Here is a 16,410-nt window from a genome sequence, read left to right on the forward strand (position 1 = left end):
TCGCGCGCCAGGCTGAGCCCGGCAGGACAGGACTCCGTTCCTGTCCCTTACACGGGACCTGCTGCGTGCACGCAAGCACAGGTCGAGCTCCAAGACCTGGGCTTTTTCCAACCGAGAGCCGGAAAGGATGTCTAAGCCACTTCTGAGCAGCACCTGGAGTTCCTCGGTGGCATGAGATCTGCACTGATTTTGCCTCAGCAGAAATTTATGAGACCAAGACACTGTCCTGTAACTGCATTTGCAGCAGGGGTATCAAACTCATCTGGACCCAAGGGCCAGATTGATGGCAGAAGGCCAGCACCATAGGCTCACAGATTTCCACCCCTCCCCGGGGCCAGATCCAGTGCACACAGCACCCACCCCAGCCTGTCTAGGACATCTGGACCCCACATGCTGGCAGGGGTTGCAGACAGGGCCCATGTAGAGATGTGCTGTGGGTCCTGCACCCTGTGCAAAGAGACAGCCTAGGTCAAATCAAGACCCGGGGCCAGATGATGCAACTTTATAGGCTGAATCCAGCCTGTACTGCAGCCTTGACACCCCTACTTTAGAGCTATTAAGCACAGCTGTCATAGATACACTAGACATGCATATAGCAGAACCCCCAAGTCCCTTTAAGATGCCGTGCCAGCCAGTGGGCCATCACCCATCGTATAGATCCAGGTAGGAAGAACCTTCACCATATGAAGGAGCTGGTACTTGTCCCTACTGAACCTCATCTGATTGCATTCAGCCCATAGGACCAGCCCGCCAAGGTTGTCCTGGAGCCTTGCCCTGTCTTCAGATGTGCCCGCATGTCCCCACAGCTTGGTGTCATCCGCAAACTCAATCATTATGCTTTCCACTCCCTCATCTAGGTCACTGATAAAAATGTTAACGAGCACAGGCCCAAGCATTGGGGGACACCACTGGCGACAGCCCTCCAGGGTGAGGCCACCCCATCAATTACAACTCACTGGGGTTGGTCACTGAGCCAGTTGCCAACCCACCTCACTGTAGCCTGGTCTAGGCCCGTACCCTCCTACTTGGTTGAGAGAATTTCATGAGAAACAGTATCAAAGGCCTTGCAAAGATATATGTGGCCAGAATATACAGTCACCATGATACAGAAAAGGTGCTGAGTAACATTTCTAACTAGCCAAAATGACCATGAACCAGGCAGACCCAAAGTTCAAACACTGAAGAAAATGACTGGGTAAAGTCCAGGTGTGCGCGCACACACACACACACACACACACACACACACACACACTACAGCAATGGGAAAAACAACCAAACAGCAATGTTAGATTAAAGCTTATAAACAATCTAGGGAGCTGAGTCAACACAGAGTTGAGCCTAAGCTAATCTTTAAAGGTACAAGAGATGATCTTGGAAGCAGGGGGGAGGGTCAATGCAGGAGAACAAGATAGAAAATAGCCAGAAAATGCTCCCCAATCTCACTGCTGCCAAAATGCTCCTGACCCGCCTCTCCAGTGCCAGGTAATAGAACTCTTCACCACCTCAAGCATGTGTCATGTGACTGACGTGTACACAAGAGCAGCAGAAGTGACAGTGCAGCACTAGAGGATACACCTATTCTGAAATGTGGAACCATTTTCTCCCTGTTCAAGTCAAAATAAGTTTTCTGACTGAAACCATGTGCCCCTAAGCTCCTCCACTTCACATACTGCAGGAATCTAACAAGCATCTATCTACTTGGAGAGTAAGGCTGGTGTTTTGCAGCTGGAAGTAAATGGGTCAAATGGATAATAGTATATCATGCATCTTACTTTGCCCAGCTACTGAAGACAGCTGTTAGCTTTTTCTGCAAATGACTTAAGTGGTTAAGCCAATATCTGTGAGGTTATCTTCTTCATAACAGAACTTTCCCTGGGTAAATTCTCCCTCTGAGCCCCAGTTCCTCACCACCTAACTTTCCAAAGGTTTCTTCTTGTGCCCCATAAAGAACAAGGTCTGTGACCCACATTTTGAGAACAACAGACTTAAAGCAAGACTCACAGACTCTTTATTAACCCTGACAATAAGCTACTTGCTTGCTCACTTTCCAGAGTGTAAGAGCAATTTAACGGAACATGCCAATGCACCACCTACTATCTTAAACATTGTGGTACATCTCTCCTAAGTGTACCATGAAAAATAAGTGTTGATAATAGTGTAGTTGGATGTTTTCCATGTAGGCAATACCTTGAAAATGTTAACCTCTGCAAGCCATATTTTATGTATCATCTATGATGCTTCTAACACTGATACATGGAAATCTTGTTGGATTGAAAACAAGACAATTTACACATGTAATGTATACATTTTTGCAGTCTAATACTGCAGCTTATACAATACACAAGGCTAGCTAGCCCAGTGCCACTATAGGGACCAAGACTGATGGTATATGAACACATGCTTCAAATGGAAAGGAACTAAGCACTGAATGGATATGGCAACTGACCTACACTTTCATCCCGTAGGTAGAGTTGTCCTTGCCCATCCTCCCACAAATGTCAGAAATTAGCAGTTAACAGTGCAGCAAACCTTGTACCACTACTGCAATTTCTGTTCTGGGGCTAAATGACTTCAGTTCCAAGGATTTTCAGTTCCAGTGCTTTTAAATGAGCCAACATTCTCTGACAGAAGCAAATGAAAAAGCAGAAAGCAAAACAGGACATTTCTCCCAGCCACCCAGAGGCAGATTATAGGTTCATGGGTGTTCTGTTCATAATCTAGTATACATTTTAATATACATAGCAGCAAAGCATTAGGCACTGCTATTTAACATGTAGCTGGAGTAAAGCTAGCACAGTAGTCCCTGACTCAGCCTGCCTATAAAAATGATTATATAAAGTGTTAAAAGATAATTGCATTTTGCACTCCCAGCCTAATATTGTGTGGCCTGTCAGATTCCAACACAATCTGTGAATTCTGCTAAATACCTCTTCACAAGGACATGAAAAAGGAAAGGTTCCCTCTAAAACAATGGCTAAAGCAACCATCCATTTCTTCTGAGAACAGATGAACATCAATCTTTTATGGACAGATTTTAAGATTAGTGATTTTGGGAGTGAAATTTTCAGAAACTTCTGTTTACTGAAATTTAGTTGATAGAGTTTTTTTGTAGCAGAGAACTTTAACTTCACTATAAGAATTGAAATCTCTCCCCCCACACCTTCCACACCACTTCTCAACCCTTCCCACCGAAGCAGCAAAACCAAACAAGAAACCCACCTGACAGCAATTCCCTGAATGGCTTGATAGGTCACTTATAATCCAGTCCAAACATAAATCATTGCTATAATGAGGTGATTTTTTCAGTTCAGTAGTAAAAAAGGGGGAGGGAACATAAAATATATAGTTTGGGTCAACCCAAAATGGGATTTTTTTCCCCCCCTCACAAATGATGATACAATAGTTTCACTTCAACACAAAATATTTCATCTGACCTGAAACTAGTTTTTTTTGTTTCAAAGGTGTATCATTTGTACTTTCTTAAAACTTAGGTCAATGTTTAAGTTAAATGCCATTTTAAAATTAAAAGCGAAAACCTTTCATTTTTAAAATGTAGAACTAAACTTTGCAAGTTTTCAGCCACACAGTTCTGCAAATTCACCTCAACTTTGCAAATTTCAGCCTACCTAAAACTATTTCCTCAGCTAATTTACTATTTGCCCCTAAAAAGTCAACCAGCTCCAGCCATTGCTTACATTACTTTTGTTGTCATGCGTTATGTTGGCTCTTGGTAGCAACCTACTCCCCTATTTACTTGCATACATCCCCAAATAAACATGCACCTTGTTTTTACAAGACATAACACAGAAATATTTTTTCAGTGTCATCTCATGGATGACTGTGACCAAGTTCTGGAAACAGTACTCAGGAAGTTTCTGGTGCCAGCTGCCTCACCCAGACGGTCTTCTGGGGTGCCATACTTCCTGAACACTGTCTCCAAGAGAACTTACTCTACGTCACACAAGTTTAGGTCCCAGACCCTTACAAGGACAGCAACAGACTGATACTTCTTTACTGTAAACAGTTCTTTATATGAGCGCCTGTAAACAAAGTTATTTCTACATCACAAGCTTCATTAAGATACTTGATGAGCAAGCTCACTTGCTCCTTCAGGTACAAGCTACAGGTTAACACAGGATTTTGCCATCTTGGCAGCTGCACAGCATGCAGCTTCTCTAGGCATGCTTCTTTTCTAGCAAAGGAAGCAGCTTCCCTGCTTAATACGTGCACCCCAAATTGTGGGGGGAAAAGGAAAGGGAGGGGATGATTTTGGAAGGAAAGATGTGTGTTGTGAGAAGTTACAGTATTTCAAGAACTCCTCTTAAATGAATACATTATTCAACATACAGTTCATATCTACTGTATTGCTTGTTTGTCACTGAACATTAAAGAGGCCAAGTATGCAAAAATTGAACACATACCTATGGTGGCCAGCACAGCAGCAAGCACAAAACAACTGACAGACTTTTTAGTTCACTGAAAGTTTCAGTATATAGGAGATCTAACCACAGTCACATTACTTATGGATTACCACAGGCAAAAGCCACATTTGTGGAAACGATAATATTTTTCAGTTCTACATTTTCCCATGAGATTCCCCGAGTGCTTTACAAAAATTAAGACATTAAATATCACCACCTGTGAGGTAAGACTGTCTGCCAGTTTTACAGAAAAGAAAACAGATACAAGTAGATGGGTTACAGGAGGGGAGGAATGGGTACATACGCAGGTTCTCCTGGTATCCTGCTCTATATCTTGTTGACTAAGAGGCATACTTCCTCCTCTCCATAAACATTCGCAACAGGCTAGATTATCAAGAGCTGAAAAGCCATAAGTAATTTTTCAGATATTCAACCAACAGGAGAGATTTCAGCATAACTGAATTACAGTTCAGTGACAAAAACCCAAGACAGATTTGGCTATGAATAAAAAGCATTTTTCTAGTTGAATTTCCAAGTTAACACCAATAGGGGGCTAGGAAAACTCAGGAAAATAGTAGGTCAAAGTCTGTTGTGCAAATGGTGTCGGCACCAAAAGGTCAGTGTAATTCCAGGATGCACAACCATTAAATTCATGTCTTCTCTTCAAAGCTCTGATCCATAAATTTCATTTAGTTTAAGGTTAGGAGTGTCAGCTGAAGTCTTCATATAGTAAGTTTCAGATGCATTTCAATTTCTATGTGGTTCTTTGGACTTGGAGATGCACTTAATGCCAGTTAAGGTAAATGTTGGTAATTTGGATTTGCCTGCACTTCATTCCATTCTGGGGGGGAGTGTTTCTAAAAAGATAGAAAAATTGAAGGTGTTCAGAGAAAAGACTGAGGAAGTGAAACTAGTCACTCCAAAGCTTGACTAATACAAAAGAAAGGCAGATAGAAGTTAATATGCTCAAAACTGAACAGAGAACAGAAAGGTAAAAATGCCTCATACTACATATAATGATATACATACACCATACACAGGTTATGATGAGATGACTTTATGAAAGAGAAAAACGTAGGTAGAAAAACAGGAAAACTTCCTAAATGTAGAATATATTAGACTAAAGATCCTTAAAAAAAATCATAGCTCATTGGCAACATACTGCCCCCTAGACTGACACTGCTCACAGCCACAGGAAATTGAAAGGTTAAAACTGAATTAGACAGTGAGAATAAAGTATGCTGCTGCCCACAGCATGTTTTTCAAATCAACTCTGTTACCCAATGTTCAATACAACTGGGGACCACTGGAATAGTAGTTACAGAAGATACGAGACATGCTTTAAAATTAGACTACTAGAAAAGACACCCTAGGCACAGATCTGCAATAGGAAGATGGCTTTGATGACTTTTGTATTTCTCCCTACTTGAATAAGAATTAAAGATAAGGGCATGATAATATTTTGTGCTCAATATCTTCACATGGGTGCACTGCCAATATATCGAAACAAAAATCCTAACATTTATTACAGACCATGTTCTTACACCTACCTACCTCCCACACCTACTCCTGAAGGGAAAGAATGAAGTTTAGTTTCTCACAGCTGCTTAACTAATATCTTGCAAGAAACTTATTTGGTTTTGTTTTTCTAATTCATTGCTCTTTCACTAAATGTGGATTTAATTACCAGAAAGCTCAAATGTATGTAGCAAAAAGCAAGTATATTCCAGGGACATTTCAAAACAGGACACAGCTGGAAAATAATACCAGCTGAGGAACACCCAGCCCAATTTTTTAAATCTAGAATTCCAGGGCTAAAGCATGAAACTTAGCTGAAGTAGACTCATTACAGGAATCATTAAAATCCCAGACTGACAGGTTAGTATAGCATAGGACCAGTTTTCCCTGTAGTTAAAATACAGAATAATTAGTGTTAATATTTAAACAACACATTTTGTTGGTAACTACTTTGCCTCTTATTTCAACAGTTATAAACATCTGAGAAAGTAGACTATAAAGCATTTTAATTAAATGCTATAAAAATCTTCCCATTTTACTTTGGTTTCTCTACCACATCTTAAAAATAAACTAACAGAAGGGCTTAAGTCAAAGGGAAATGAGGTGTATGATTTTAATAAACATTTTCTTATTAAAACCTTGATATTGTTTAAATATACCATACAGAGAAAAAAAAAAGCTAATTTATAAAGCAACATACACATTTCAAGTCAATGACGACAGCATACATCATTCTAGTTTTTCCTTCCATTCATGTCATCAGAATGCCTTCGTGTGTGTATATATTGTGAACTGCTGTATAAGACTACACTGTAGGCACTGTGTAGTTTCTGCCTAGCTATACAGTACAGGATTTAAAAAAAAAACTGTTTAAACTATATACATAAATATATATACATATAACATATATTTATATGTTATACATACACATACATTTATATACATATACACACAATACATATATACACAATCATTTACATGTATATGGCCTTTCATCAGAGGATTTTTGTTGAAGGTTTTACACCATTAAGCCTCATAAAGCTCACCAGGGAGGGAGTCATTTTTACAAACTGGATCCGAGACCTGTTCTACACAATTTTTGTATCAACTTTCTGTATTTTGGCTAGAGGTATGTTCTGATTTTGTTTTGTAAACTACAATATCATTATACTGGTAAGACCCTAGTATGCTACCGAAGTATATAGTGGTGCCTTATACCAGTATAGTTTTCTTCCCCCCTTTTTTTAAAATACAGAAATAGGTGCACCAACGTAAAGCACCTTTATAGCTGCATCCACACTTGTGAGATTGTATAACTTAACAACAGAACCAGGATAGGAAAAAAAAAAAAAAGAGGTACAACTTATGGGTTTAGACAGACTCAGCTCAAAGTTTAGTGATTCCCTGAAGGTCACAGTGGCAGATTCCAAACACTACACTCCCAGCCCTAATGATCTAAGCACTAGAAAAAACTCTGTATTTGCCTACAAGAGTTACTCCTAGGGGGATGTGGTTACATTTCACAATCCATATAGAAATATTTTTACTGATTCATTTGATGCATCTGCAGTTTAACCTTGGAAGTCTGGAACAGTTAGCCTGATCAAAAGTTTCAGAGTCAATGCAACACACACAGGGCTCCTATACATATGCAGGGAGTCTGCTCCAATGCACTGTAATTCCAGCATGTCAGAGCAGCCACAATTAATCGAGTCTGCTGGAATGTGGAAATTACTGCGCTCCAGAAGCCTCCAGCGTCACATGCATCATCCCCATGCTGAAAAATGGCTGCAGGGCACTTTAAAGCTCATTCAATGAGTTTTAGTTCAAAGGCCCTTGCCGCCATTTTTCAGCACAGGGACACTGATAAGTGATGTTCTGGGCACTTTATTAGCATGGCTCTTGGAGCTGCACTAATTAAAGCTCCCCCAGCCTCCCAGAGCATGTGTATAAACTCCCAGAGTGACCAGAGTTTTGGATTCAAGCCCTCATCAAGGCCTACAGAAGCTAGAATCATTATGGAAGCAGAAGGCTCTATTTTTCAGCCACAAAGCAGCATTGACAGATTTTGACAAAAATCTCGATAGCTCTCCTCAGAAGGGAAAATCCTTGTAACATGGTCAAAGGGTTAGAGGAAGTAGAAAAACAGTAGCATCTTTCAAAAGCCAACCCATGCTGTGCTTCCCCACACTTCAACAATCCAATCCGCTAAGCTATGGTACCAGAATAACAATAGGGAGAGGTGGCCAGGGTCGCTCCATACTTTCCCAATGTCCTTACAACTCTTAAGCAGTCACACTAAGCAATACAAATTGAAAATGACAAACAAGCCCTAGCTTACTGTATGTTCAAAGACTACCCTCCCCAAAACCAGTAAACCATGTTATTAAAGAATGAACACACAGTAGGTTCCCTCTGCTATGCACTTTGTAGATTTATTCCATCAAAATCAATCCTGAATTTATTGGAACAAACCTCTTTCCGTTCAAACCAAGTTTTTCTGTGAAAGAAGGGGTTGCCTGGCTTATTTCATTCAGAAGTCTCTGCTAACTGTAAAATGTGGGCTGAATCTCTTCATTTTGTTTATTGCAGTGCAGAAGCACAAAATTCAGATTTTAAGTGGGCTACTGTGTTTTGTGTATGCTGCTAGCTCAAATAAAGGGCTAAATAAATAAAAACTATTGTTTCTTCAATATGACTTGGTATTTTGTCTGTAATTTCTTTATTAAAAAACTGTAACAAGATACTTAAAAAAGGCTAGATACAAAAGTAGTTAAGCTGCTCACGAACATTAAAATTTTCCAAAATGTATCTTCAATAATCATGATCTTATAAACATTTTACAGTTACCAGAAAGTGCCCAGGCTGAGTTTACACAGTTGAGATAACGTAGTACAAGTGTCTGGGTAGAACTGGAAATGGAACAACCTCCTGACTGTCTGCTCACTGAAATAGGGATACAAAAGTGTTGATTGTGAACTATGAAATACTGTGCATTGGCCTCATCGCATGTACAAAAAAAAAAAACCCTCACTAAAAAGGTACAGATTACATGCAAAATATTAGTGATGATATCTAATGTGCCAGAGTTCAATGCAACAAGAACAAAAATTGCAATGAAAGTGGTTTCATAAGTAAAAGTGAATGATTCCAACTCTTAGATCTGAACTGTCAAGAACTTTTTTTTTTTTTACAAGTTCAATATACATGATACACAACTGCAGCCAACCACAAATTAAACACCATAAAAAAGTTAAAATAAAACACAGAACATACTTAATTTTTTATTTTGAAATTCCCTACTCCCTCTATACAAGAACCTTTGCTGAACACTTTCCACAAAGGCAGCAGTGAATTTTCAGAACATTTTACATGTTTTCCCTCAGCAAAAAGATAAATCACAGTGTAAATAATATTGTTCTGCTGTCATCTTTGGCTGGGGCTAGGCCAAGAAGTTACTGACTAGCATGCTGTCGCTGTTACAGTCGAACATTGCTAGTGCTCCTTAGGCCTTTACGTTACAAATCTAGTATAGGAATGTTTGCATTTAATCATTAAAGTACCACCAGGGGTATGACAGCATTAACTTTCATAAACTTTTATAGACAAATGGAAAATCTACAAAACTTAGCTAGTAATATTACACAGCAATACACACTTTTTACTCTACACAAAACCAAAATTCTTGGTCTTAATGGCGAGTAACAATTTCTGTTTCAAAATCTGCTTAGAGGAATAGAGTGGGACATAAAGGCGAGAAATGCAAGTGTTTGCTGTAGGAAGGTGTTGATCATCTGGTGGCCTTATTGTTATTGATGGCATGGGCTGAAATCCCTCCTCACTGGCAGGTAATGATGGGCTTGATGTCCAAAAATAAACCTGAAAGGACAGAAAGCAGAGTATCACTTTTGCTGGTCTAACCACATGTAAACTTACATTAAGCTATAGAGTGGTGAAAGTCACAGAACCACAGAAAATTAGGGTTGAAAGGGACCTCAGGGGATCATCTAGTCTAACCCCCTCAAAAGTAGGACCATCCCCAGCTAGATCATTCCAGCCAGGGCTTTGTCAAGCCAGGCCTTAAAAACCTTCAAGGATGGAGAATCCAGCACCTTTCTAGGTAACCTGTTCCAGTGCTTCACCACCCTCCCAGCGAGAAAGTCTTTCCTAATATGCGACCTAAACCTCTCCTGTTGCAATTTGAGACCATTACTCCTTGTTCTGTCATCTGACATATTATGGTTGATCATGAAACATTCCCTTATAGCATACTGGCCAATTCAATGGCTCTACTACATATTCTTCTGCCAATGTATTTTACTCCAACTCATTGGCTCATCTCAGCTACAAGTACCTTATCAAAGCAACATACTTGGGGAGAGTTGCTCTTATTGGTATCAACTACTACTTGTCACAGAAAGTTGCTCTTTTACCTGGTTCCACTGAAAAGAGAACAGTGCTGGCCTGATATCAGAAACACTATAATAAAAGTATTGTATCCCAGTTCCAATTGCTAATGTAGGTGAAACATGGAAATCTTAGTTCACCTTCTTTTTAAAGTGTGAAATGTCTTGCAGAGTGAATATTGCATTGCACCCTTAATTCTATTCCTAAACAAACCTGCTCTAGATTTTCTTCTTTTCACATTAGTGTTTGTTCTTTCTAAGGAAACTCAGATAAAATGAGATGGTTCATGTTTGTGAAGTAACAGCAAGAGAAAGTATTAAATAGTAGATTGATATATCACACAACAAGAGATTTCTCTACAAGAACTGCAATTACTAATAATATGTTTCTCACAGGGTTGGGTACAATTTGACTGGTCAAGTAAAATTCAGTCAATTGACTGGTCAAACATTGGTCACAAATTATTTTCTAAAAATTGCCAATAGGTCCAAATAATACACAGAAAAAGTCACCAATTTTCCATTAAGAAATGTGCCAAAAAATAAAATTTTCATAATTCTGTCAAGAAAACTACAAAAAAGGATTTTTTTTTGGTAACATTGCTAATCAATGGTAACATTTTTTTTGGTAACATTTGACCAATCAAAAAATATGCAGTCAATCTGACCAGTTAACTGACTGGCTTGCCAACCCTACTTTCTCATATACATGGCTTTTCAAAGCACTTCATTAAGGTGACCAGTACCATTAACCCATTTTACAGCCAGGAGGGTACAGACAGGTGGAGTAATCTTGCCAGACCACTAGCATGGCCAGGAAGAGAATCCAAATTTCTTGAATCCTAGTTTAACCTACTAGTCCATAGTCACCCCATCCATCATTCATTTTGGAAACCCAAAGAAAAATTGAAAGTGTGCTTAACTGTGTGACTTTGGAGGACGGGATTTTGACAAATATCCCATTACCCATTTTCTGAGCATCCACAGTTGAAATGCTAGTGTATTAACTCACTGGCACCTAACTGTCATCATACCTATGTAGAAAACGTTTGCATAACACACACACACACACACACACACACACACACACACTAAAAACAGTACTTCCAGAGAAGCAATGAGGTTTGCAAATTTTCACTGGAAAAGGCCAACTTACTAGATCTTGTCTTTCTGTCATACTCATCTTCTCAACTATGGACCAAAACCAACGCTTGAACTGTAAAAGCTTCTCAGCATTTTCTCCTGTTTGAAATAACAAATACATTTACATTTGTGTACTGGAATACTGAACACTACAGGCACTTGTTTTATGTATGTGCATCAGTAAATACATTCTTTCAGCACAACATTTCTTCTCCATAAAATCTGGGCAAAGAGAACCAGAACAGCTTCATGGTATAATTGCTACATCTAGTTAGTAATAAATCATTAAAACAATCCTTTAAAAGATTAGATCACAATCACATTTCTAATTAAACATACAGTTAAGACCAGGGTTTGAGGGAGGAAAGAAGTGCTACTCTCAAGCTCTCCTAACCTGATGGATTATGGTACCCAAGAGATAGCAAGGCTGTACCCTAGAGAGAGCTGTGTATTGTAGTGTTGCAGTTGAAGGTAAAGATTTTCAGATGTAGGTGATAATAACGGGTAGAGACCTACCTAAATCCTAGTTTGCGGTGCAGCTCAGCAGAACCTCTCATCTCACTCTTTTTGCCACCTTCCTCCCGCAACTGAGTGACCAAGAGGCAAAAACTGAAGCATTAATTGCTCCTCAACCACTCAATGGGGGAGGGGAGGTGCCATGCTGTGAAAAGAATGAGATTAAAGGCACCGCTGCACTGCTAACTTCTGGAGCAATTTAGGTAGGTCCCCAGTAATAAGGTACAACATTGAAGATCTTTTAAACATGCTGCATTAACTCATTTGCTGACAGACAAAGCACAGGGGTGGTTTTAACTTTTTATTTTTTTTAAGTTAAAATTTGCCCAACAGTGGGCAGACTAACAGGTGAACACCTTAAATTACTATTTGTACAGCTACATTTTAAGTGAACAAAATATCATACCTGATTCATCATTGAAAGATGTAAAGCTGATCAGCATTTGCACATTTACTTCACCACAGCCATTTACCAAAAGCCTGAAGTCTTCTGCTGTCAAGTCTTCTAATGAGTTCTTTGGAAGTACATCCAGCAGACCTTTCCTCATGGCCTGAAAGTTACAAGGTTCACTTTATACCCATCATTTTTCTGTTACCTTTTAATACAGCACTAAAAAGTTACGTACCAGGAAGCTGCTATCTGCAGGCAGAGTTAATTTTCTTTCAGTAACACTATGTCAAATTTGGTAGTTTACAAACCAACAAAAGTAGAAATGCTTTCTTTCTTCCTAGAATCTGAACTGTTCAACATAGCTATGTCATTTTAAAACTCTCCGTGAAGATAGCATTTTTTAAAACATTTTCTTCCTCTCATGTAACTCCACTTCAACTTGGTTAAATTCTGATATTGCTTTAAATATGGTACACTGACAATCACTTCAGCATAAGAGAACAAAGAGAACAGTGCTGGCCTGATATCAGAAACACTATAATAAAAGTATTGTATTCTATTCCAATTGCTAATCTAGATGAAACATGGAAATCTTAGTTCACCTTCTTTTTAAAGTGTGAAATGTCTTGCAGAGTGAATATTGCATTGCACCCTTAGTTCTATTCCTAAACAAACCTGCTCTAGATTTTCTTCTTTTCACATTAGTGTTTGTTCTTTCTAAGGAAACTCAGATAAAATGAGATGGTTCATGTTTGTGAAGTAACAGCAAGAGGAAGTATTAAATAGTAGATTGATATATTGCACAAGAGATTTCTCTACAAGAACTGCAATTACTAATAATATGTTTCTCACAGGGTTGGGTACAATTTGACTGGTCAAGTAAAATTCAGTCAATTGACTGGTCAAACATTGGTCACAAATTATTTTCTAAAAATTGCCAATAGGTCCAAATAATACACAGAAAAAGTCACAAATTTTCACTTTGTCTTCAAGAGGAGGCTAGATAGTCACCTGGTTGGTCATCTGACCTCGGTCCTCTTTCCTGCCAGAGGCAGGGGGTCGGACACGATGATTCATTGTGGTCCCTTCCGGCTACAATCTATGAATCCATGAATTTATAAAACTAATGCCACTGCTACAGAGAGAAGCTTGGAACTCACTTTGATATTTTCTGCTGCTTGGAAAGTTAACACACCAGTTGAGGTTCAGCTTTTTGTTCTACAGTGTAATTACTGACGTTTACGCATTTTAAATGGGAGCATATAAATGCTCAGCACTTCTTAAAATAAGACTGTTTATTTAAAAGGCTGTTACATAGATTTAGGGGACTATCCAGGGGATTACTGGCAGCCTAGGCCTCAAACTTTAAATGAGAGTTCCAGAGCTACTAACTGCTCATTTGTGTCAAAACTGAAAGGGTGAAAACACAAATAATATAGTAAGAATAATATAAAGACTAACATCATGTGGCCTCTTTGGCAGCCCAGTAAAAGTGTGCTAAGCATTGGTCTCTGAATCATTTCTCAAGGAAGCAATTTCTACCCCTGATCTTTTTTTTTCAAAAGTGGCTTCCAAAACCAAAATACAGTTTAACACCAGTTTTGACAATAATGATTTTAGTCACGTTCCTCCCCACTCCTTCCTTCCAAATAAAAGGTAAGAACAAATATTCTGTCTTATTTAGTTGCATGTTCTAGAATGTGGACATAAGGTCAGAAGTTCTGGAAAAATTATGTATTTATTCTGGAGTTTATTTTGTTAAACTTGGCTGAACTACAAGGATTAAATACACCTAGGCTGACAGAGGAAAGCACAGCAACATGGGAGACTTTCAAGATAAAAGTTTCCAAATGCAGAGGAAAAACAGTACTTTTCCCTAGTAGGATGTGTGCTGTGTAAGCTTAAGTCACAAATAATGTTTTTAATATAAATCTTCAAGTTTAACTAGCCATTGAGCTAAATTAGTTTCTTCCTTTGAACTTAATTCTCCTACCTATGGAAAAAAACACTTTCAATGTATTCAGGGCTCTGTAAAGTTAAGCTGGCAGCTGTGTGACAAGAAACAAGTGTTTCACATTTAAATATTAATATCTTTTAGAAGTCTGACAACTTTATTAAAAATGAACTCTATGAACATATGAAGAAAGAAGCTTCAGAGGAAGAAATCCTGTATATACAGAAACAATACAAAGTACTTACGTGTAAAGGTTGTTCTGCTACAACCAACATTCTGTGTTCTGCATATTTCCGGACATATTCATAAACATTCTGGGGAGTGACTGGTATATTTACACCATTGGAGATAAGTTCAACCTGTAACAAAAAATGGAAAGTAACTTATTACAAGGTACTTCTATTACTGTATGCAGCAAATAAATTGTGGGGGGCTACGCAACTAAATACAGTACTTTTCAGTCTTAAAGCAAGCCATAACACATGAAAATCTTAAAACAAAAACTATATTTAATAACTGTAAGATGGTAAAGTCAGTGAGATGGATCATTTCTGTGAAATGGAAATGAAACAGGACATACAGCTTAGGAGGTGGAATATTAAAAAAATGCTTCTGTGGCTTAAGAATAAGTCACACTGGCTTCAAAAGATCTCATATTCCCAAATCACTTGTCATTTTCAAAATGCTCCCCAAGATTTGCATGGTACAAGCAAGCAACATTAAAAACTAAAGCCAAGTTTAGCTTGTACCTACCTGCCCTCCCCCTTCCTCCTTGCACAAGTCTATTGCAAATGCTAAGTCCATTGCTGCAAACACAGCGTCAGCATCTGTACTCTGGGAGGCGAGGATAAGTTGCCGCAAGCTCTCATACATAACCGGATCAAAAAAAGCAAAATCGTGCCAGTTCACCTAAAATAAAGTAAATATTTGATATGAAACATGTATTTTTATATATATATGTGTGTGTTACAAAGTCTAGGTCTGTGTAACATCCACATTAGCAGAAATCCACCCAGAGGGCCACACAAGGTTTTGGGAAGAATAAGGAAATTTAAACATTTCCAATCTCATCATGCTTTGAAGTTGCAGGAACGTAACACCAGACTGAAATGCATGGGCAAAGGATGAGGAAAGGTATGTGGAGCTTTTGCTTATATATATATATATATATATATTTAAAAAAAAAAAATTACAGAGTTGGCAACCTTGCCAGAGCTCACAGAACACCTTTTCTAAATAGAATTTGGAACAGAAGAGGTAAGAGTTTTTTCAACAGAATTTGAGAAGGTGGTCACAAGAGCTACCACAACTTCCCCAAAAGCCCACCTCAACCACTCAACAGTGAAAGGATGCTCACTGCACCTTTGACCAAGACTACTTCCCCCAGCAGCTGTAAAATTCTTTTAGGCAGAGAGCCAAGCAGTTGTATTCCACCCTGTCCTCCAACAAGCAGACCTCTCCCCCATTTTTTGTCCCACTTCTGAAACCCTCACCACTTCTCTTATTAACAGGCAAAAGAAAGCTGTTTGCTCTTCTGCTAAAGCCTACTTTTGGAGATGCCCCTATATCTCATTAAATAAAAAATTTAGCACTTTCAAATTTACAGTTGACAGAGCAGGTAAAATACCTCCTAGTTTAGAAATAGGCCTGGTTTGGGAGGGCTTTCTGGATCCACAACCTCCCCCCATTTGTCACCATTCTCTCCCTTCATTCCCCCAATTTTATAAAATTATATTCATGTTGAAAACAGAGCGCTCTGATCACTATTTAAAAATGAAAGCAGGGCAGGGTTAGAAACTAACTCAAAAGACAATACCTTAGGCTTTTCTGAATGAGTTGGGCTGAAAGGTGCCACCCTGCCCTACCTTCTCCCTAACACAGCTAATAACCTCTCTCCACTTTATAATACAAAACATTTGTTGCATCAGATATAATTTAAGAGTTATTTGATAAGAAATGACTGTGATGTAGCTTGATAAAGTCAGGTAATTATTGGCCTACAATGAATTATGTCTACACCTTAGATGTAACACCTGAGACGTTAAGCAAAATGCACTGCTC

General features: G+C 38.8%; 1 protein-coding gene across 1 annotated transcript in view; it reads right to left on the bottom strand.

Annotated features, from left to right (window-relative positions):
- Nucleotides 1-6,544: 6,544 nt before the first annotated feature.
- Nucleotides 6,545-16,410, bottom strand: part of UBR5 (ubiquitin protein ligase E3 component n-recognin 5) — a 140,873-nt gene continuing 131,007 nt past the window's right edge. Inside the window, exons 56-60 of the mRNA XM_025209929.1 lie at nt 15,103-15,258; nt 14,595-14,708; nt 12,411-12,555; nt 11,502-11,587; nt 6,545-9,818 (exon numbers count right to left, since the gene is read on the bottom strand). Coding sequence (XP_025065714.1) covers nt 9,606-9,818; nt 11,502-11,587; nt 12,411-12,555; nt 14,595-14,708; nt 15,103-15,258 — 714 coding nt within the window. The 3' untranslated portion in view covers nt 6,545-9,605. The remainder of the gene's footprint in view (nt 9,819-11,501; nt 11,588-12,410; nt 12,556-14,594; nt 14,709-15,102; nt 15,259-16,410) is intronic.

Source organism: Alligator sinensis, unplaced genomic scaffold (assembly GCF_000455745.1).
Source record: "Alligator sinensis unplaced genomic scaffold, ASM45574v1 scaffold1115_1, whole genome shotgun sequence".
Taxonomy (NCBI): domain Eukaryota; kingdom Metazoa; phylum Chordata; order Crocodylia; family Alligatoridae; genus Alligator; species Alligator sinensis.